Below are 21,535 nucleotides of genomic sequence, written 5' to 3'. Positions count from 1 at the left end.
ATTCAGTACCATATCAGCCACCAGGCGTTAAAACATGGCGAATGATGAAAGGGTTCAAATGGCTATGAGCACTATGGGACTCAACATCTTAGGTCATAAGTCCCCTAGAACTTAGAACTACTTAAACCTAACTAACCTAAGAACATCACACACACCCATGCCCGAGACAGGATTCGAACCTGCGACCGTAGCAGTCCCGCGATTCCGGACTACAGCGCCAGAACCGCACGGCCACCGCGGCCGGCGATGAAAGGGTAAAGACACACTCAACCCGAACTCAAAATTACTAAAAAGAACTAAACCAGGAGCGCAAAAATAGCGCTCAGTGAGCTAGATTATTGCTAAGTTTAATTCAGAAGAATATCTCTCAGACTTTGGAAGTTTTCTAGATATATGACTGCTCCGCAAGTGCGATAAAAGATATTTATTTGGAATAGTTTCTTTAAACAGTCGAACGTAAAGACAATGTGATATCTGTCATCTATTTTTTTCAGTATTTCGAAAATACTGTACAATCACGTGGACATAACCCTAAACAGAGTTACTCATCAGTCGAAAACAGTTGATAATTACATTTCGCCTTGCTGGCTTAGTGTGTTTCCTAATAATCCATCCCTTCTTTGTATAAACATTGTAGCACTATACAATGAAGTGATTAAAGTCAGGGGGCCGGCCGCGGTGGTCTCGCGGTTCTAGGCGCTCCGTCCGGAGCTGCGTGACTGCTACGGTCGCAGGTTCGAATCCTGCCTCGGGCATGGATGTGTGTGATGTCCTTAGGTTAGTTAGATTTAAGTAGTTCCAAGTTCTAGGGGACTGATGACCACAGATGTTAAGTCCCATTGTGCTCAGAGCCATTTGAACCATTTTTTAAAGCCAGGGGATACCTCCTAACATCGTGTCACACCTGCCCAGCGTAATGCAACAACTCAGTGTGGCATCATCTCAACAAGTCTGTGGAAGATCCCTGCAGAGATATTGAGCCATGTTGCCTCAATAACCGACCATAATTGAAAAAGTGTTGCTGTGCAGAATTTTGTACACGAACTGACCACTCGATTATGTCCCATGAATGTTTTATGGCATACACGTCGGGCCATCTGCGTGACCAAAACATTCGCTCGAATTGTCCAGAACGTTCTTCAAACCCGTCTCAAACCACTGTGGTCCGGTGACGCAGTGGATTGTCACCCATAAAAATATCATCTTTGTTTCGGAACATGATTTCCATGAATAGCTACAAATGGTCTCCCAAAAGCCGAACATACCATTTCCAGCCGATGATCGTTTCAGTTCGATTAGAGAACGCAGTCCATTCCATGTAAACATAGCCCACACCATTACGGAGCCAATGTGCCTTGTTGACAACTTTGGTCCATGGCATCATGAGGTCTGTGCAACACTCGAACACCACCATCAGCTCTTACCAACGGAAATCTGGTGACGATTTTCCAGTTGTTTGAGTTCTAACTGATGACTACTCGCGATGTCACACTTTTAGCAAAGGCACTCGCGTCGGTCGTTTGCTGCCGTAGCTCACTACCGCCAAATTGTGCCGCACTGTCCTAACGGATATGTTCTTCGTACGTCCCATAATGATTCCTGCCGCTGTTTCACACAGTGTCGCTTATCTATTAGCACTGACAATTCTACCTAGTTGGTGTTGCTTTCAGTCGTTAAGTGGTTGCTGTCGGTCACTGTGGTACCCATGGTGAGAGGTAGTGCCTGAAACTTGGTATTCTCGGTACACTCTTGACACAGTGAATCTCAGGGTATTGAATTACCTAAAGACTTCTGTAATGTAATGCCCCATTTGTTTAGCTGTAGGTACAATTTTGCTTACAGTGTCTGCTAATTCCGGTCGCGCGGTTATTATCACATCGGAGACCTAATCATATAAATCATATAAGTACAAATGACAGCTCCGTCAATGCACTACCCTTTCTTCCACTGCAAAAGTGGATGAGTGCTGGCACCCGATCCCTTGTTTTAACAGCATTGTGCCATAATTCCTTTCGTCTCCAATCCTCCTCATTAGTTATTCGATTTACCCACCTAATCTCCTACATCCATCTGCAGCATCACATTTCAAAAACTTCTGTTCTCTCCTTGTGTGAACTGCTTAATCATCCAACTTCCACTTCTGTAAAAGGTTATATTCCAGATAAATACTTTCAGAAAACACATCCTACCAATTAAAGTTATATTTGTTCTTTTTATCAGAAATGCTTTTCTTGCAGGTGGCAGTGCATTTTCTGTCTTATCTATTATGGCATTCATCAAGTATTTTCTTACCAAAGTTCAAAGGTAGAAAGTTATTTGTACCTTACTGACATTCCAGTATGTTACAAAAGCCAAAGCCACACACACACACACACACACACACACACACACACACACACACACACACACTTAGTTGTGTAGACTTCCAATATATGATGGTTCCGAGCAAAACAGCAAAGACTATTTATGTCAAAGGAAAATATATTTCCTTGTTAAGATATGCCTCGAGTGTCAGGTACTCTGCGGAAAGTAAATGGACCCTTAGAAATTTTAAATATAATCAGTTGATTGATTAAATATTTTTATAAAACTTTGTTGCCAAACAGCTTTTCCTCTGCTGCACAGCTAATGAGATGGCTCGCAAGTACTTGAAAAACTTTTTGTAGCACGTGTATCTTCTTCTTCTTCTTCTTGTTTCGAATGGGCGTACTTTGGACCACGCTTGTTCAGCTGTTGTGCTTTGATCTTTGCCCAGTATTGCCGCATCCTCTGTCGGTGTAACTCCTTCCTTTCTTCTGTCTAGGGGGTCCCCTTTCTTCAGGGATTTTCCTGAAATCCTCGGACTTCCTTCAGGGTGTTTCTCACAGACTGTCTGTTTTGGAGATCAGTTATTCCTAGTTCTTTAATGTCCTTCTCGGTTTCTGTGGTGCAGACCTTCTTGTTTAGCCAGAAGGTGAATAGACAGACGGTCTGTCAACCTGTTTGGAGGCAATCTTGCATCATGGCTATAGAAAGCTACCCATCTTTTTCTTGCACAGTCAGAGAGCCAGTTGATATGTTCATAGAGCTCTGAGTTGCCACCATCTGAATTCCCCAGCTTCTTCTACTGGGCCAAGGATCTTCCTGAGGATTCTCCTCTTTCTGACTTCCAATTTCTCCATCAGACCTCTCTGGTTCATGGAAAGACATTCCATGGCATACAGGGCTTCTGGTCATATGACTGATGCGTAATGCTTCAGTTTCAGATTGCGTGACAGGCATTTCTTGTTGTAGGTGTTCAGTCAGTAGACAGGCTAGTTCCAATTTGTTGACTCTCACGAATATCGAAGTTTTTTCTGATAAGTTGGGTTCAATCAATTCACCGAGATATCTATTGATAAATAAGAAACTTTGAACTTGATCCTGTCTGCTTTCGTCATTTGTTTAACTATTGAGTTGTTAGAGCCTGCGATTTTTCTAATATCACTGACTCTTAAATCTACTAAAAGTACTTCATGATCTTTTTAAATTTCAATATTTTTCTTCCCATCTGAGCTTTGTCAGCACTGTTCTGGCTATTGCTGTCGAATTGTCTATGTTTACATGAGATAATTTGAGGCTTAAAATCTTCTCCCTTCTTCTAGAGTAGGGTTTTCCAAACTGTGTTCTGCAGAACACTGGTTTTCCATGGGAGGTGAATACATTTTCCACAAATAACTATTAATAACATGCTCATATTTTCAGACTAAATGACTACACTAATAATAATTTTTTTAAATTTTATTGTGAGTTTAATGGTGTTAGTTATGACTTAAAACCGAAATTCTTCTCATTTTTTAAAGTGTAATTAGCCTTCAAAATGAACAAAGCATTTCATCAAAGTACCATAGTTCTCAAAGCTTTCCAGGAGAACAACTGGTTAGGAACCCCAGTTCTAGAGACAGTTTCACATAGACTTTTCATTAGTATTGTTTAATTTGCTTCATTTCATACATCATACATAATACTAATTATCAGAATGTTTTAAATGCTGCATATATCCTCTGCTCCAGTATGGCATTTCTATGTTCAAATCTGCTAGACTCAAAATCCGGTTCCTAAATTCTCTGCAAATGCTTCTAAGATGGTAAATTTTGACTCACAAAAGTGCTTACTAAGATTGTGCCACACTTCCTTTTCAGTCTACTTAATGAAACATTTTCATTTACACCAGATATTAAAATTCGTTTTATTATGAGTTCTTGGTAGAAAGCAGACTCCCAGGTAATTGTCAGGACATTGTTCAAAATGCATGTGCAAGTATTATGTGTGAGCACTGCCCATATTTCGTGTGAGCATTACTCAAATAAAACAAGAATTTCTTTTGTTGCAATTACATGTAAGATTTAAAAATTCTGCTGTCCTTCTTACTGCATCAATACAGATACTCCATATTACAACTTATTGTCTGTTCTGCAAGCTGTTATCCAGTGATTTACAGGCACCAAACTTCTTACCACATATGATGTCCAGAGCACAGCGCGTAATATACGGATAAATGTCGAATATTTCACCATCAGCCTTCGTCTTCAGAATGTCTACTAATACTTCTGACTTCTCAGCAAACACTTCAGTGAAATTGTCGAGGATGCTAAAGTGGAAAGCAGGTGTTATCATCTTGCGTCGTGAGTGCCATTTTGCTCCTGAAAAAAATACATGCACAGACTTAGACAATCTGACCAGAAGAACTTTTTAATTTCAGCATGACCAAATTGCTTTAACGTTTTTTTTTCTTTCTCTGGTGGAAGCTACATTCAAAAATTTACTATACTTAATATCTTTTTTTTTTTAATTTTTGGCCTCGAATTACACATTTGGTATCATAATCAGATTGAAGTTTTTGATACTTGAGTACACCACATTATAACTTATGCATATACGCAAAACCGGTTATGATACCAAGAATTTGACTGTGCTGAAGGGAAAGAAAAAAGTTTTGTTTACAATATGGACATTGGATTCGTCTTAGGCAGTGTGTTTCGTCCATATAAATTTAACAAATGTGCATATATTTTTCTGTTAGCACATGTGTATAAACACATGTGTATAAACAATGTATTATATTCCTTTATAGGTGGTAATACACCTCATTTCTAAAATTTGGTATTCTTTTTTCTGCTCTTTTGTTGCGATGTGAGAAATTAGTCCATACAGTTCTGTATGGAAACAAAATGAGGCTATTCCATTTTGTTTACTACAATGGATATTTACATGTGAGTTTCATACCATTGTAATATCAAAGAGTGCACATAGTGTTTTGAAATTTCTTATTAATGTCGAGAGAGTAGATATTCTTGAGCAGACATGCATGCTTACCTGTTTTTAACTACACTTTAAAAAATTCTAAAGTCATGTGAATTTCTTTCTTTTTTCAGTATGGACAGACAGGCTTAACTCTATATACAGCAAGTGAGAATTTCAATGCACATAAATCTGAAAATCTAGGAGTTTAGGAAAATTATTCCATAGATGCCTTAATTTATTTGACAACAGATTGATGTATGGTAGGAAGGCTTTATAGTCAAATCAATAAACACTAACACCAGTGGAAAAAGAGGTTACCTTTCAGTAGTCCATCTAAGGGTGTTCTGAGACAAAGAGAATTTCTGAGCCAAATTTGCAGGATGCCGACCAAGAAACCAATTTCCCGGTTTGCCCCAATCAAAATATCTCATTTCCCTAAATCCAAATTCTAATTCTACATAAATACATTGGAAACAAAAATGTCAAGTAAAGTTGAGCTACTTAAGAAAGTTAGAAAACTATAGTAAAGGAAATCTTGATTTAATTAAATAAAGAAACAAAATTTTTAAAATATATTCAAATTCATTAACATGAATAGGCAAACCTATATTCGTCTTCTAACCACAATAAACAAAATTTAAATTTGCATTTTATCTAAACTATCTCTACCATTTTTAAAGATTTTAGAATAATGACCTACAAGAGTGATTTTATATGTCTCATCTAAAACCAATTTTATTTTATCTTCAAATTTAGTAGGTAAAAGTACAACGTTTGAAATTGCATAAGATTTAAGTTTCTTATGTTCTGATAAATTGGTACACAATTGTGATGAACCATTACATTAATTGTGAGGGTCTGTTAATAGTTTTTCAGTGCTACCACTCATGGACATTTTTATTCATATAGAAAAAAATTAAAGAAAAAAAAATTAAAACACTTGAAGGGAGGAATAGTTACTGCCTTTAAACGTTTTAATTTGTGAAGAACTTAGGTTTTCGCTGTTTATCATCTCTAGTTTTCTGAAATTATTTAAAAAAGAAATGTAAAGAAAAATTTGAACAATCTAATTATTTCTAATTTTTCTGTCATTTACTTAACTAAAAAGTTTCAGTATGCAATCTATGTTGAGAATGGTAAGTTAAATTCTTTTTACCATACATAAGAAAATATCCAATTATGTCATTTGGAATATTCTCATTAAAGGATGCACATAATCTTATTGTTGCTTTTTGGGTGATAAAAACATTCATTCTTTGAGTCATATTAATGGCATAAATTTGAAAATTTTAAATAAAATTGAAAGGACTTGCATTTACATCATTATTTAATTGGATTATTCCTTAAAACTCCCTAAAGGAATCATAATCTTTTAGGAAGTTACTTGGTGGCTAAAGATTCCACAATTCATGAAGAAAAACTTAATTTCTTCGACTTTTAACATAAATACTTTGTAATTTAACATGATCGAATTAAGAAGAATCTATTATTTTGATTATTTATTCGATCAGTTTGTAATAAAACAAACGTAAAGTAAGGAATATGAAATTCTGTAGAATTATAATAACTAGAACTATCTACTTCAAAATATCTTTTTGCCTGTAAATCAGTGAATACGACTGTTGGGCATATGAAGAAAGAAATTCGAATTTTTGGATTTTTAAGCCCTTTGTATTCTAGTTAAAGTTAATATTCTGGTTCATGTTTAACAAAAGGAGCATGAATTTCCATATATTTAAAAACCATTTTACCTCCTTTGGGAAGTGTATAATTATCATTTTCAGTAGTCCAACAAGGAATAAAATCATCATGATTTTTCTCAAACTCCCGGTAAAAATAACAGTTAAATGACCTTTTCACGTAATTTCTTTATAATCTTCAAAAAATCGACCAAGTAATTTTAATGGATAAAAAAGTTCATTTTGTTTAGTTATAATTTCCTTTGTTAAAAATATGATCTTCCATATTTCACTCATTTGAAAGGGAAGAAGTTAAACATATAAGAGTTGAATGAGAATTTAAAGGATGTTCAATACCATATAAAATATTATTTCCTTTTTTAACTGTAACATGATCATAAAATTTCAAGACATAATTATCATTTAGTTTAATACTACATTTATCTCCATATGCAGAAAAATCAGTTCCAACTTCTTAATAATGTAAAAGGTCATATAAAGTTGTGCAAAATCAGGATTAATTCAGACATCACCAATATTATTATTAATTTCTGTTCCCTTGATAGGAAGTTTATTATTTTTTATTTCCCATTTGCAGGATATGAATAAAATTGATACCTTTCATTTTGGTTCATCATTTGATAAGGAAATACTTATTCATCCATTTCTAAAACAAGTGTTCCACAAGCACTATTGAACTCAATTAAATTTTATTTTCCTCAGTTAAAGGTAATTCTAAATTTTGAATATTACTGAAAATTGTAATTATCCTTGGATGCTTTGGTTCATAAATTATTGAGTGTCCTAATTCAGAATTAGGAATAAATAAGGCAATAATATTAGTTACTTGATGAAAATGATCATTATGTTTACATAACATTCCATCAGCAAAATTAAAATTTACATTAATTAATTGAAATGGAATAATTATCGAACATCTTCAGCAAAGGATTTTTAGGTTCACTTTTTTGATTATCAAACCCTAAAAAACTTGCACTATTATCTTCTTTTATATGCATGTATATTTTTTTACACTTTCAATAACAATTATATTTATAATTTTATCTGCTTTAACTGAATATTTGGATTTTTCGAGGGATAAATTTTTCTAAATTTCTCAAACTATATTGACCAACCGGAACTTCTATTATTTCTCAATTTCAGGAAATTTTGTTATTCATTGCTGTATTATATAGAGTTAAAAAAGTTGAATGAAAACCTACTGGTTAAACACTTTTATACGTTTCTCTTTTTGGACAGTTAATTTTATTCTTTAGAGCAGAGGACTTATCATGGAATAGAAATAATCTACTCATTAATACTAGTAAACATTATGTAAATAAATGACAGGTTGGGAAGCAACAATAAGAGTTCCAGATATGAAACAAGAAAACTTACATAGTAAACTTTTACCAACCTCAGTACATTGTGCAATTGTAGGATCAAGTTGAAGTGGAAAAACTAAATTAGTGATTTAATTATATTTTGGCAAAAGAATGGTTAAACTGGAAGATATTAATAAATTGCATATTTATTGAAATTTTTAAATGAATTCACATATCAAGAATTAAGAAAAAGATGTAAAAAAATTGAAGATAATATTACTGAAAAAAATGGTTAGTCTTATTGCAAATAATGACGAAATTATTATATTAGATGAATCTGAAAACTTTCAGTTGTAGTTTTTGATGACATGTTTCTTGAAAATCAAGATATAGTTAGTGAAAATTTATGAGGGGAAAAACATAAAGAAATAAACTGTATTTATTTGAGACAAATATATTCAAAAATTCTAAATCAATTAGTTAGAGAAAATATAACTTTTTAAAATATTTTTAGACAAGATGATACACATTTTAAATCATATTTACCACACATTTTTTTGGGAGATTCAAAGTTAGATGAATTTAAAAAATTATATAGTAAACATTATTTTATAGCAATTGATGTGATACAAAAAATTATTGAAACAAAATTTTGAGAAAATATTAACAAATTTTTAATTACTACAAACAAACATTAACAGAAATGTTGAACATAAACTTTAAAAAGAAACGTTCAAGATATACATGATACATAAAATACTGAACATAAATGTTAAACATTAACATTAAATGCTAAATAAAAAATGATTATCGTGTTTTTATTCTTAATAAATGTTTGCAAAATATGATTGAGAAATTGTTCAAAAAGGAAATGAATTCAAAAAGGGAAAGAATATGTAAAAGCTGAATTTCAGAAATGAAAAAAATCATGAAGAACAAAATATGAAACAGTATCAGTTATCAATATAATTGAAAAAGTTTACAAAGGATCCAGAGAATATGGAGAAAAACTGTTAAAATCAGTCGAAGTAAACTGAGAAGTTATTCTCGACATTACTGGGAATAATTTAATGATATTCTAACGATTAAACAATATGACACTGTTAAAAGAGATTATAGCAAGTGAATCAGAAATACATGATTTATTAACGAAATATGAAGAAGATACAAAACGGGTCAACTCCAAAAGAACAAAAAAAAAGATAAAAAAAGTAATTGAAAGAATCTTCTAATATATTAATACAGTGAAGATAAAGTGTTTGGATTATGGCCGGTGGCTGTATTTAAACACGGTAGGAAACTACCAGTAAAATTTAATGGAGTTAAATTAACTAATGGCGATAGGACATACGAAGGTAAAGATGGATTAATGAATCTCTTAAGTAAAGAACAAATAACAAAGGAAGACAAGAATACACTTTTTACAGATCCTCATTTATCACATTATACAGCTATATTGTTCCAATATAAGGTAGGAATTTAAGGATCAGGGACCTGGATAAACTGAAACAACCAGAGGTTGTACAGATTTTCAGGGAGAGCATAAGGGAACAATTGACAGGAATGGGGGACAGAAATACAGTAGAAGAAGAATGGGTAGCTTTGAGAGATGAAATAGTGAAGGCAGCAGAGGATCAAATAGGTAAAAAGACGAGGGCTAGTAGAAACCCTTGGGTAAAAGAAGAAATATTGAATTTAATTGATGAAAGGAGAAAATATAAAAATGCAAAAAATGAAGCAGGCAAAAAGGAATACAAACGTCTCAGAAATGAGATCGACAGGAAGTGCAAAATGGCTAAGCAGGGATGGCTAGACGACAAATGTAAGGATGTAGAGGCTTATCTCACTAGGGGTAAAATAGATACTGCTTACAGGAAAATTAAAGACACCTTTGGAGAAAGGAGAACAACTTGCATGATTATCAAGAGCTTTGAAACCCAGTTCTAAGCAAAGAATGGAAAGCAGAAAGGTGGAAGGAGTATAAAGAGGGTCTACACAAGGGCAACGTACTTGAGGACAATATTATGGAAATGGAAAAGGATGTAGATGAAGATGAAATGGGAGATTTGATACTGTGTGAAGAGTTTGACAGAGCACTGAAAGACCTGAGTCGAAACAAGGCCACCAGAGTAGACAACATTCCATTAGAACTACTGACAACCTTGGGAGAGCCAGTCCTGATAAAACTCTACCATCTGGTGAGCAAGATGTATGAGACAGGCGAAATACCCTCAGACTTCAAGAAGAATATAATAATTCCAATCCCAAAGAAAGCACGTGTTGACAGATGTGAAAATTACCGAACTATCAGTTTAATAAGTCACAGCTGCAATACACTAATGCGAATTCTTTACAGGCGAATGGAAAATCTGATAGAAGCCGACCTCGGGGAAGATCAGTTTGGATTCCATAGATATGTTGGAACACATGAGGCAATACTGACCCTACGACTTATCTTAGAAGAAAGAGTAAGGAAAGGCAAACCTACGTTTCTAGCATTTGTAGACTTAGAGAAAGGTTTTGACAATGTTAATTGAAATAATCTCTTTCAAATTCTGAAGGTGGCAGGGGCAAAATACAGGGAGCGAAATGATATTTACAATTTGTACAGAAAGCAGACGGCAGTTATAAGAGTCGAGGGGTATGAGAGGGAAGCAGTGGTTTGGAAGGGAGTGACACAGGGTTGTAGCCTATCCCTGATGTTGTTCAATCTGTATATTGAGCAAGCAATAAAGGAAACAAAAGAAAAGTTCGGTGTAGGTATTAAAATCCATGGAGAAGAAATAAAAACTTTAAGTTTCGCCGATGACACTGTAATTCTGTCAGAGACAGCAAAGGACTTGGAAGAGCAGTTGAACTGAATGGACAGTATCTTGAAAGGAAGGTATAAGATGAACATCAACAAAAGAATAACAAGGATAATGCAATGTAGTCGAATTAAGTTGGGTGATGCTGAGGGAATTAGATTAGGAAATGAGACACTTAAAGTAGTGAAGGAGTTTTTCTATTTGGGGAGCAAAATAACTGACGATGGTCGAAGTAGAGAGGACATAAAATGTAGACTGGCGATGGTGAGGAAAGCGTTTCAGAAGAAGAAAAATTTGTTAACATCGAGTATACATTTAAATGTCAGGAGGTCGTTTCTGAAAGTATTTGTATGGAGTGCAGCCACGTCTGGAAGTGAAACATGGACGATAAATAGTTTAGACAAAAAGAGAATGGAAGCTTTCGAAATGTGGTGCTATAGAAGAATGCTTAAAATTAGATGGGTAGATCACATAACTAATGAGGAGGTATTGAATAGAATTGGGGGAAAAGAAGTTTGTGACACAACTTGACTAGAAGAAGGGATTGGTTGGTAAGACATGTTATGAGACATCAAGGGATCACCAATTTAGTATTGGAGGGCAGTGTGGAGGGTAAAAATCGTAGAGGGAGACAAAGAGATGAATACACTAAGCAGATTCAGAAGGATGTAGGCTGCAGTAGGTACTGGGAGATGAAGAAGCTTGCACAGGATAGAGTAGCATGGAGAGCTGCATTAAACCAGTCTCAGGACTGAAGTCCACAACAACAACAACATTGTTCCCATTTTAGCATTGTATTCTAATAATAATCGATACAAAATAAAATCCAGCAGGGGAAATATGTATGAGTATCAGATAAACGAATTTTTGATAACAATTTCGCATCATTAAGTCAAAAAATTTGATTGCTCATTATTAGTGATTCAGAGAAAGTGGTGAAGTTTCAGTATAAAAATATTCAGAAAAATGGGTCGAAGAAATTTGGATGAAAGATGATAGAGATTTAATTGACAGATTAACAGTAATTCTTTGAGAACAAATAGCTTGGAAATAAAAGTTACCATAGTTGGAAAAAAAATCTTAAGAGGCAAATTTAGTCATGTTAATAATAGCAAAAGAGTAAATATGGAAAAGGTTTAGTTAATACTTCAATTAACAAATATACCATTTGAAATGCATCTTCAACACTACAGATTTTGTGGTCTGGGGACTAAATTAGAAGGGAAATAAATTAGAAGAGATCAAGGAATTAATCCATTAGATGATGCATGTAAAGAACATACTAATTCTTACAGAGATAATAAAGAAGTAAAAAAAATACACGAAACAGACAGAAAACTTCAGTTAATGACAAAGGAAAGAATGCATTTAAGTGCTGCTTCCTTATATCACATGACAATACTAATCCAAAATTAATTTAACTAACACTCAGTAATGAATAAATGAACATTACTGAACCGTTTTTAATTTATGTTCAAAAGTGAAAGAGAGAGAAAAGAACTGTTCAAAATGTCCTTGTTTCAGTAACTATTCCTATTGTGAAAATGATTGTTAAATATTTAACAAACAAAAAGGAAAACATACATCAAGGTGAATTTCTCCCATTACTGTTAGCTGCATTACCTTACTTAGTGAACACTGCTTCACTTGCCAGTGGAACTGCAGCAATTGGAAATGCAGTTATAAATAAGAAAAACCTTAATAAAGAATTACAAGAACAAACAAGACATATTTTGGAAATGGGAAAGAAAGGAAACAGAGAAAACCAATTCAAAGAAAATAAGTAATTTTTGTTCCATTTTTATGATCGTTGAGTTACCTAAAGCAGGAACAAATTTAGAGTGTGGAATAGTAAATTTATATATTCCTGATCACAATGAAACTCAATGTGTAGTTATTATAAAAATAAAGATAAAAACTTAGTTTTCGATTTATATAGAGGCATTATTCCAAAACAACTAATTCACTATTTTGAAAAAATATTCTTTAGTTCAATATGGAAAGAAAACAAAATTTTGATAAAGTATTTTGTGGACATTTGTGTCATTTTAAAAATATTTATCATGTATTACAAGTTTAATGATATTTTACATCTAATAAATGACATTTTTGGAAATAAACTCGTTAGCAGTTTAGAAAAAATTAAAAATTTACGATCATCAGATCTATAAATTAATAACGAAATAATTTCAGAATTTTTAAGTTTTTTAATACCCCCAAAAACTACTGAAAAACTGATACCATCATTAATATTGTTAGGATCAAAATTCAAAGATTTTCAAAATTCAACATATACAAAAATAAATGATGTATTAGAAAATGTTGAGAAACGATTTCTATGTTATTTCTAAGGTAGCTCAATATTATGTGTCTTTTAAATATAGAAGAATAGTTAATATTAACAAACCACATGATTGTCTGGATGCATTTAGTAGAAGATATTTGCAAACAAGGCTTTGAAAACCTAAACAACAATATGTAAATATGTTAACTATGTTCAAAAATTATTATTCCAAGAAAGATATTGAGAAAGATTCATCAGATAATATTATTAAACAAGAAGTCGGTAATTATTTCCAAAAAAACAAATTAAAGACTGTTTCACCAATAGATTTAACACTGTACTTAAATCAATAAAAAAACGTCATTATATAGTATATCATAAACACATTATTGAACTTACTTTTATGACTGGAGGCTAATAAATAATGCACAAGTTCAGGTAATGTGATTTCATTCTTAAAAAAGCATTGTTGTTGGTCAAGATTTAACATTTGGTGATTATGATATTTGGATAAGTGCTGAAAGTTATTGAAATGAAACCTGAAGTTCTGGAGTCACAATTTCGTGCAAATCAAATGTTTTTCTGTAAGTATAAAAGAATGTAGTAAAACTGTTCCTGTTGATGTAAAAATAATTTTATTTGAAGGAATGATACAATTATTTCAATTCCATATAAATTAATCATTATAATCAAATTTCCAGTTTGATGGAGGGAAAGTTTAATGAAACTAGTCATCCTCAAAGATTAACAACTAATAATAGAAAACAAAGAATCAAGGGTAATTTTTCAATTTGTAAGACATTAAAGTTAATACAATTAAAAAAAATTCTTAGGTGAGGGGCTAAGCAAATCACTAACCTTCAATATTCGTGAAAAAATTATTAAACACATTACATAAACCCATCAGAAAAAACTTTAAATGAGAAAATGTAAATTCTTTAGCAGTAGATGATTAATGCTAAGGTCATTTAGTCGAAATGTAGTGTGGAAAGTTGAAAGTGATTTCGAAAACAAACAACAGTTATTAATATTTGTTAACTGTTAATGATAGTTTTTCAAAATTTGCTTGGGCAATTCCTGTTGAAAGTCAAACAAGTAGAAATGTAATTCACTCTCTTCAAGAACTATTCAAGTTCAAAAAAGCAAAACATTTGTGAAGTTATGACAACAAAAAATTTTATAATAAAAATTTCAGTTAGTAGCGAAAAATATAATATTAATCATATACAGCAAAAAGATCAACGGCAATTTTCGTGATGCAAGATCTTAATCAGTCCAGTCCAATTACAAATAAATTGAAAGATTGAATTAGAGTACAAACATAAGAAGATTTTGTGAACACGAACTACTCAAAACGATTTTACAGATGTGTACCTTGCTGAAAAAGTTTTGAATACGATAGGTAATAAAATTTTTGTTAAAAGCTTGAGTTTCGATTATTTGCAAAACAGTACAGTTAGGATAATTCTCACAATAATTGGACAAATCAAACTGAAGTAATTTTTTAAAATGTTAAAAATAATTCTATGTATGAAAGGAGTTATCTATCAAAATTTTAAACATGTCTGAAATTGAATATAATTTTCATATTATAATTGTTTCATTAAAATTATAGGTTTTTTATATTCAATTAAAGTTTAACAAAAACGATTTAATGTAAAAAATTATATGAGTATTTTAATTCTGAGTTGGTGGAACTAATGATTGATTTGGTGAATTTTATGTTTAATATACGAATATAACAACCGTTGAGTGACATCTAACTCTTTACTATGGAAAGATTACTTGGAAATTTATATTTGTATTTTAAGGAATGGTTTGCTGGATTGTTCATATCATCGATGAATTGCTCTCTTGAAAAATTATCTAAAATATTTGAGTACTTTCAATGGCAATCAATTATTAAAGTTTCTTTCATTAGGTTGCAAAAATTAACCGAATTGGGCATATAATTAATACTTATAAATTCTATATAATTTGTATTTCTATTTCTGATAACATTTATTTGATTTTTAGCATTTGATTTATGTTGAAATAATTAGAAACCATTTTCAAAAATTAGTCATATATCCTTAAATTATCAAAATTTGGTCTTTAATTTTCATAATTTAATTGACCAACAGCATGTGGTAATAATATGTTTGATTCTTCGTGTAATTGGTTTATCATTTCTGAAGCAATATTAACTGTACCTTCCAAATTTTCTATTCGTTTCTCTTCCAACTTACTTATTCCTCAAAAATGTAAAGTTTGATTTCTATAGGTATCTACTATTTCTTTTCTGACCTTGTATTCACCACGTTAATGATCTGCTGGTAAAACGTTTTCATAAAACTATATTAAAAATTTTCTGCTATAGGCAGTTTGCATTTCATAGCAAAAAATATATACCAAGGTCATTAAGAAATTGTGTACGAGGGCAGTTCAGAAAGTAACCTCCGATTGGTCACAGTGCGGGTTGTGGGGGGAGTAGCGACGCCATCTGGGCGTTCACGCACTCAACAGGTCAGTCGGCATCAAGCCGTGATCGAGTGAACGTCGTACCTGCGCTAGTTTAGTTTTTGTTGCAGTTTGAAATGTGTGCTGCAATAGAAAACCCCGCCAAATGTGAAGTGCGTGCTGTCATAAGGTTTTTTACAGCCAAAGGATATTCTGCAGCAGCTATTCATTGTGAGCTTTGTGCCGTGTACGGACCAAGAGTTATGAGTGAAGGAGTTGTCCGTGAATGGGTACGTTTATTTAAAAGTGGACGAGAAAACGTTCATGATGAAGAGAGGAGTGGTAGACCATAATTGGTCACTGACGAACTCGTTCAGACAGTTGATGCAAAAGTTCGTGAAAATCGACGTTTCTCAATGTCGGAGTTGTCTACTGGTTTTCCACAGATTTCTAAGACTCTCTTGTACGACATAGTGACAGCAAGATTGGGTTACCGTAAGTTCTGTGCACGATGGTTGCCCAAAATTCTTACCGACCACCACAAAACTCAAAGAATGGCCTCTGCATTAGACTTTCTGTCACGTTATGAGGACGAAGGAGAACCATTGTTAAACAGAATCGTGACCGGTGACGAAACCTGGATTGAGTACGTGAACCCTGAGACAAAAGAACAATCAAAGATGTGGGCACATTCAAATTCGCCTACCAAACCAAGAAAAGCCTCGCCAGATTTTTCTGCCAGAAAACTGATGGCAACGGTGTTTTGGGATGCCAAAGGGGTGTTGTTGGTTGAATTCATGGAACGTGGTACGACCATTAATCAAGACGTGTACTGTGAAACAATAAAAAAGTTACGACGGGCTATACAGAACAAACGCCGTGGTATGCTGACTTCCGGTATCGTTTTTTTGCACGATAACGCCCGTCCTCACTCTGTTCGCAGAACAACGGCCCTTCTTGAGTCCTTCAAGTGGGACGTTATCAACCATCCACCTTACAGCCCAGACCTGGCGCCAAGTGATTATCACCTCTTCATGCATTTGAAGAAATGGCTCGGGTCACAGCGGTTTGATGACGACGAAGAGCTCAAAGATGCGGTCACAGGCTGGCTCCAGGCACATGCGGGTGATTTTTATGCAGAAGGAATTTCAAAGCTTGTGAAGAGATACGATAAGTGCTTCAATCGCTATGGAGACTATGTAGAAAAATAGTGCAAAGATGTAGTTGTAAGATGTATATATTAAAATATTTTTATTTAACTTGGTGCATTTTTTTAAATCAACCGGAGGTTACTTTCTGAACGGCCCTCGTATGTGGATGACTTTTTCTTAATATCACCATTTCAGTGCTATTAAACTTTTCGTATGTTTTACATGCACTTTAATTACGTATCTGTGATGTTCATATCCTAAAATATCAGTAACATGATTTTCATAAAACCAGATAGTATATTTTTCATCAATAATCGTTAAAATACATATATATACACAAGTTTATTATTTTTTAGATCTACAAGCGATTTCCTTTATATAGAAAAAAATTAAATGTATTAATTATTAAAATTCTTATAGAATTATTTCCTTATAAGTGAAAATCAAAAAATTCATGAAGCAGTTAAAACAACAAGACATAATTTACCTTCAAAATTTTCCATCAAGCATGTCAAAGAAGGAGACAAAGAAAACTTCTTCGTAATTGGCAGGATAAAGCATTTATTTATAGGACTGGTGGTAAGAAAGCTAAAAATACTTCTACATATATTATAACTGTGATAATACAGAAAATGAGAAATTAGCTATAAAACATAAAAATATAAAGAAAGTGACTATTGAAAAAAAGTTAAATGTTTTTGGTAAACTGTATTTGTAATTAGTATTTACCAAGACATAAATATTATAATATCTAAAAAAAAATATTAAAAAATAATTAATTTTTTTATATTTTATTCTGTTCAAAATTCTTATTCTTTGTGCAACTGTTTAAATGTTTTAAGAACTATTTTTTTATCTTGTGTGCACCTAAAACCGGTAATATCATCTTTTTTTTTTGATTGAATTTATAATGAACGTATGTTAATATTTTCATTCCATCTTGTAATACAATATGTTTACCATCATCAGACCTTAAAACAATTTTATTACACTGAACTGTACAAAACTACTGTTTAAATGAACTAACCAAATTATTGTTTCTATATTATTTTATTTTTTCAGTTAAACATTTTTAATAATCATCATTAGTAATTTCATTTTTCATAACTGCCTTCTTAACTCCTATAATTTTTGCCCTTCTTTATCACCACCTGCATATGTATACATTTTTTATCTAAAACTAACATTATCAAACATAATTTTTCATCACTATTCATCTTTCATTTTCCCAAATAGTTTTTATATTTACTTGTAGAAGTGCAGAAATAATATGTTTTGTATAATTGGTTGTATCAAATTGGTTTATCGTTTATTTTAAGTCTTCCTAGAAATCTTCAGTTCTTATATCATAAATGGAAGAATCATTATCCCTTTAACATAAATAAACATGTTCACCATTTTCTGTTTTCATTACATTGTAGTGATCTTTGTAGATTACTATTTTTGATACATCTAGAATAATCATTCCAATTTAAATCGGTTTATTGAACATTATATTAATTTTCTTCATATTAAGTGTTACTAGCTTCTCTGTAATTGCAGTAGTATGTTCATGGTATGGTTTTGAAATATGTTTTATAATGCATATAATTTCCTGGATCTGTGTTAATAATTTATTTCCTCCTTCTGTAGCGAAGAGTAAATCTCTACTAAATCATTTAATTTTCTTGTGTATTCTAAGTCAACTTTGCAATATAACCACATTTGTAATTATCTGGAACTTCAAGAATTTTTTCAGTATTAAAATTTTTGGATCCATTTAGTAGAATACTTAAAGAGTAATAACTGTATTTATTCTATAGCCATATAAATAATTTGCATTGAAATATGTAGTATAATTTTATGGATTTGTTGGCTTATAACTTTAGTAGTATTTGTTATTTGATTTAGCATATTTCTTAATACTTTAAGAAATTCCACCTCAAATTTCTTTTGCAAGAAATAATATTATATCATAATTACATAATAAATCCAAGTCAATTTTTGTCTTTTTTAAAGTAGAATCCAAGATAATCCTGGATCTCTAAAACAGCATAATGGGTTAAATTTTTAAGATTTAATACATTGCTCCCTATAATTTTCGAAAAGTTCCAGCTAATATTAAAGTTCAGATTTATTAACTCTGTATATAATTTTGTATACTCATCTCAATTTCAAATATTGAATTTTATTACAAACTGTTTCTTCAGTTTAATAATATGCATCAGGAATGTTATCATTATTAAGGTTTGAATAAAACATTCCTTTGCAGATAATTTGGTTCCCTGATATTTTACTCCAGAATCCATACATTCCTAAGGATACAACTATTTTTTTTATCGTTAGGTGTGGTTGTTCACCTGCAATTTATTTTGCTGTTTGCCTAAATGGTTTTGTTTGTAAGATTGGAAATATAATTTATCAATATTGACAGCAATAAACTTAAATGTAAGAATCTTAAAATTAATCCAATTTGAACATGTTTACTACAAGAAGTATAAATTTACAATTATTTGGAATTTTATCTAAATCTTTATTTTCAGTTGCTAATTCATTTATAAACAAATGAGCATCATAATTTGCTAAATTATGAATATAAACTGGGAGAAATATAGGATTTTTGTAATTAATCTTCATGTGCAACTGCTTGATATTTTCCTATTAAATGACACTGACCTTTTATTTTGTTTTCACTAAAAGTAAATTCTTTTTCACCAATATGAATAGTTTCTGGATTTTTATAATTGATCACATCTTGTTCAGTTTATTTCATTAGAATATTTTGCTTGTATATTCAAGCAATTTCTCTTGATACTTCGTTTAAGATTTCAATGAATTTTTTGCTGCATCTTTACCAGTGTATGTAGCTTGATCTGGAATATCAACTTGAGAATATTTATTATACTAGATGAATGAAATTGGGAAATGTGCTTCATATTTGTAAATATAAGATTTTTCAAGATTTTGTTTACAAGTTTGAATATCTTTCAATAAATATTTCAAATCTATGTAAATTATAAATGGAACCCTTGATGAATAATTATAATTATTGAATTCAATATTTTGTCCTTTAGAAAGATATCTATTTTTACTTCTTTATGTACTTTACAGTAATGTTTATGAATGTCTAAGTGTCTTCTAAATCAAAATATCTTAAACGTCGATCACAAAGATAAATAATTTGTTAGTTGTATTTTCTTGTTTGCATACTAATTTACCTACAAAGATCCGTTATCCATCAATAATGTGAATCAATTTCGCTTTCAATGTAACGAAGATTGACGTATATTTCTGTTTATAATATGTATGATAAAGATATATCATTTAATTTTTTCTTCATCTTCATTGTTTTCATGTGCAGAAAAATTAATTAATAAATGTGGTTTTTTCTCTTTCCAAAACTTCAGCTAATTCTAATCCAATATTTTTATTTTTAACAACTCTTTTGGCATCATATTCTCAAGGATATAATGCAGATTTCACTGAATAAAGAAAGCATTTTTTATCTACATATTTTTACAGTCCCTACAGATTTTTATCTTTAATTACTTTTGGTAAATTGATGAAAGAAGTGGACTGTGTCTATCGACATTAAAGTCCAAACTATCTTAATACAATAAAGATCAACCACATTATTTCCATTGCATTTCTTACACTTTCCTGAATAGATTATTCATTTATTTTTGAGCATAATCTTGTAAATCAGTTGTTCTTAATAGAACTTGAGCAGATTTTTTTTTTTAAATTAAATTCTTGCATTTCATATTTCCTTTTAAAATTACATATGTACTTCAATTGCTCTTCCTTGCATTAATAATTATTTACTTTGGTGATAATTGATTAAAAAATTCTTATGGTTCAACAATATTACCAATAATTTGAATTACTTAAATTATTAAACTTGAAAAGAGAAGAAGTTTTTGTATAAATTCGTGTAGCTGATTTCAAGAAATCTTCATCACCTAGAAAATTGAAACCTGGTAAACTTATCTGATTATTTTTTGTTTAATTTACTTGTATTAATTTACAAGTGATATTTGAATGTAACTCTCATTAACATTGTGATTCTTTGTTTTTTTCCTATAATTATCTATAAGATCGATTAATATTTGCTTCTTAAGATTAGAATACTTCTTTGTTTTGTTTTGTTTTACAGGTCTGATGATATTGTTTTACAGATTTTTTATTCAAATCGTTATCATTATTAATTTTACTTTCAGATTTTTTGATAGAACTGATTAATTGATATTTTCTTAACTTAGAAGAATTTTTTATTTATTTTTGCTTTAGAGATTTCATGAAGTTCCTTTGCTAGCCATTGTTAAATCTATTGTGGTTATTATTATTACTAATATAGTCAACAGGATTTACAATAAGATCAGTTAAATGACTTTTTCTAAGTTTAGAATAATTCCTCAATTTTTTTGGTTTAGTAATTGAAGTTCTTTAAAAGTTTTATGTTTTAGTTCTGTCCTTATTCATTTTCTTCCAGTTAAAATAATCATCGAATCTGAAATAATCTTCCCCAGTTACATTTGAGTAACCTATGTCCTTGAAGTAATTTTCTAAATGATTATAACTCAATCCATACTTCCCTTTTCATTAATTT

General features: G+C 31.5%; 1 protein-coding gene across 1 annotated transcript in view; it reads right to left on the bottom strand.

The window, feature by feature from the left end:
- Positions 1-21,535, bottom strand: part of LOC124622273 (cytochrome P450 4C1-like) — a 118,498-nt gene that overhangs the window by 57,302 nt on the left and 39,661 nt on the right. The window contains exon 4 of the mRNA XM_047147936.1: positions 4,476-4,661. Within this exon, the coding sequence (XP_047003892.1) occupies positions 4,476-4,661 (186 nt within the window). The remainder of the gene's footprint in view (positions 1-4,475; positions 4,662-21,535) is intronic.

Source organism: Schistocerca americana, chromosome 7, assembly GCF_021461395.2.
Source record: "Schistocerca americana isolate TAMUIC-IGC-003095 chromosome 7, iqSchAmer2.1, whole genome shotgun sequence".
Taxonomy (NCBI): Eukaryota; Metazoa; Arthropoda; class Insecta; order Orthoptera; family Acrididae; genus Schistocerca; species Schistocerca americana.
This window is presented reverse-complemented; position numbering and strand designations above follow the sequence as displayed.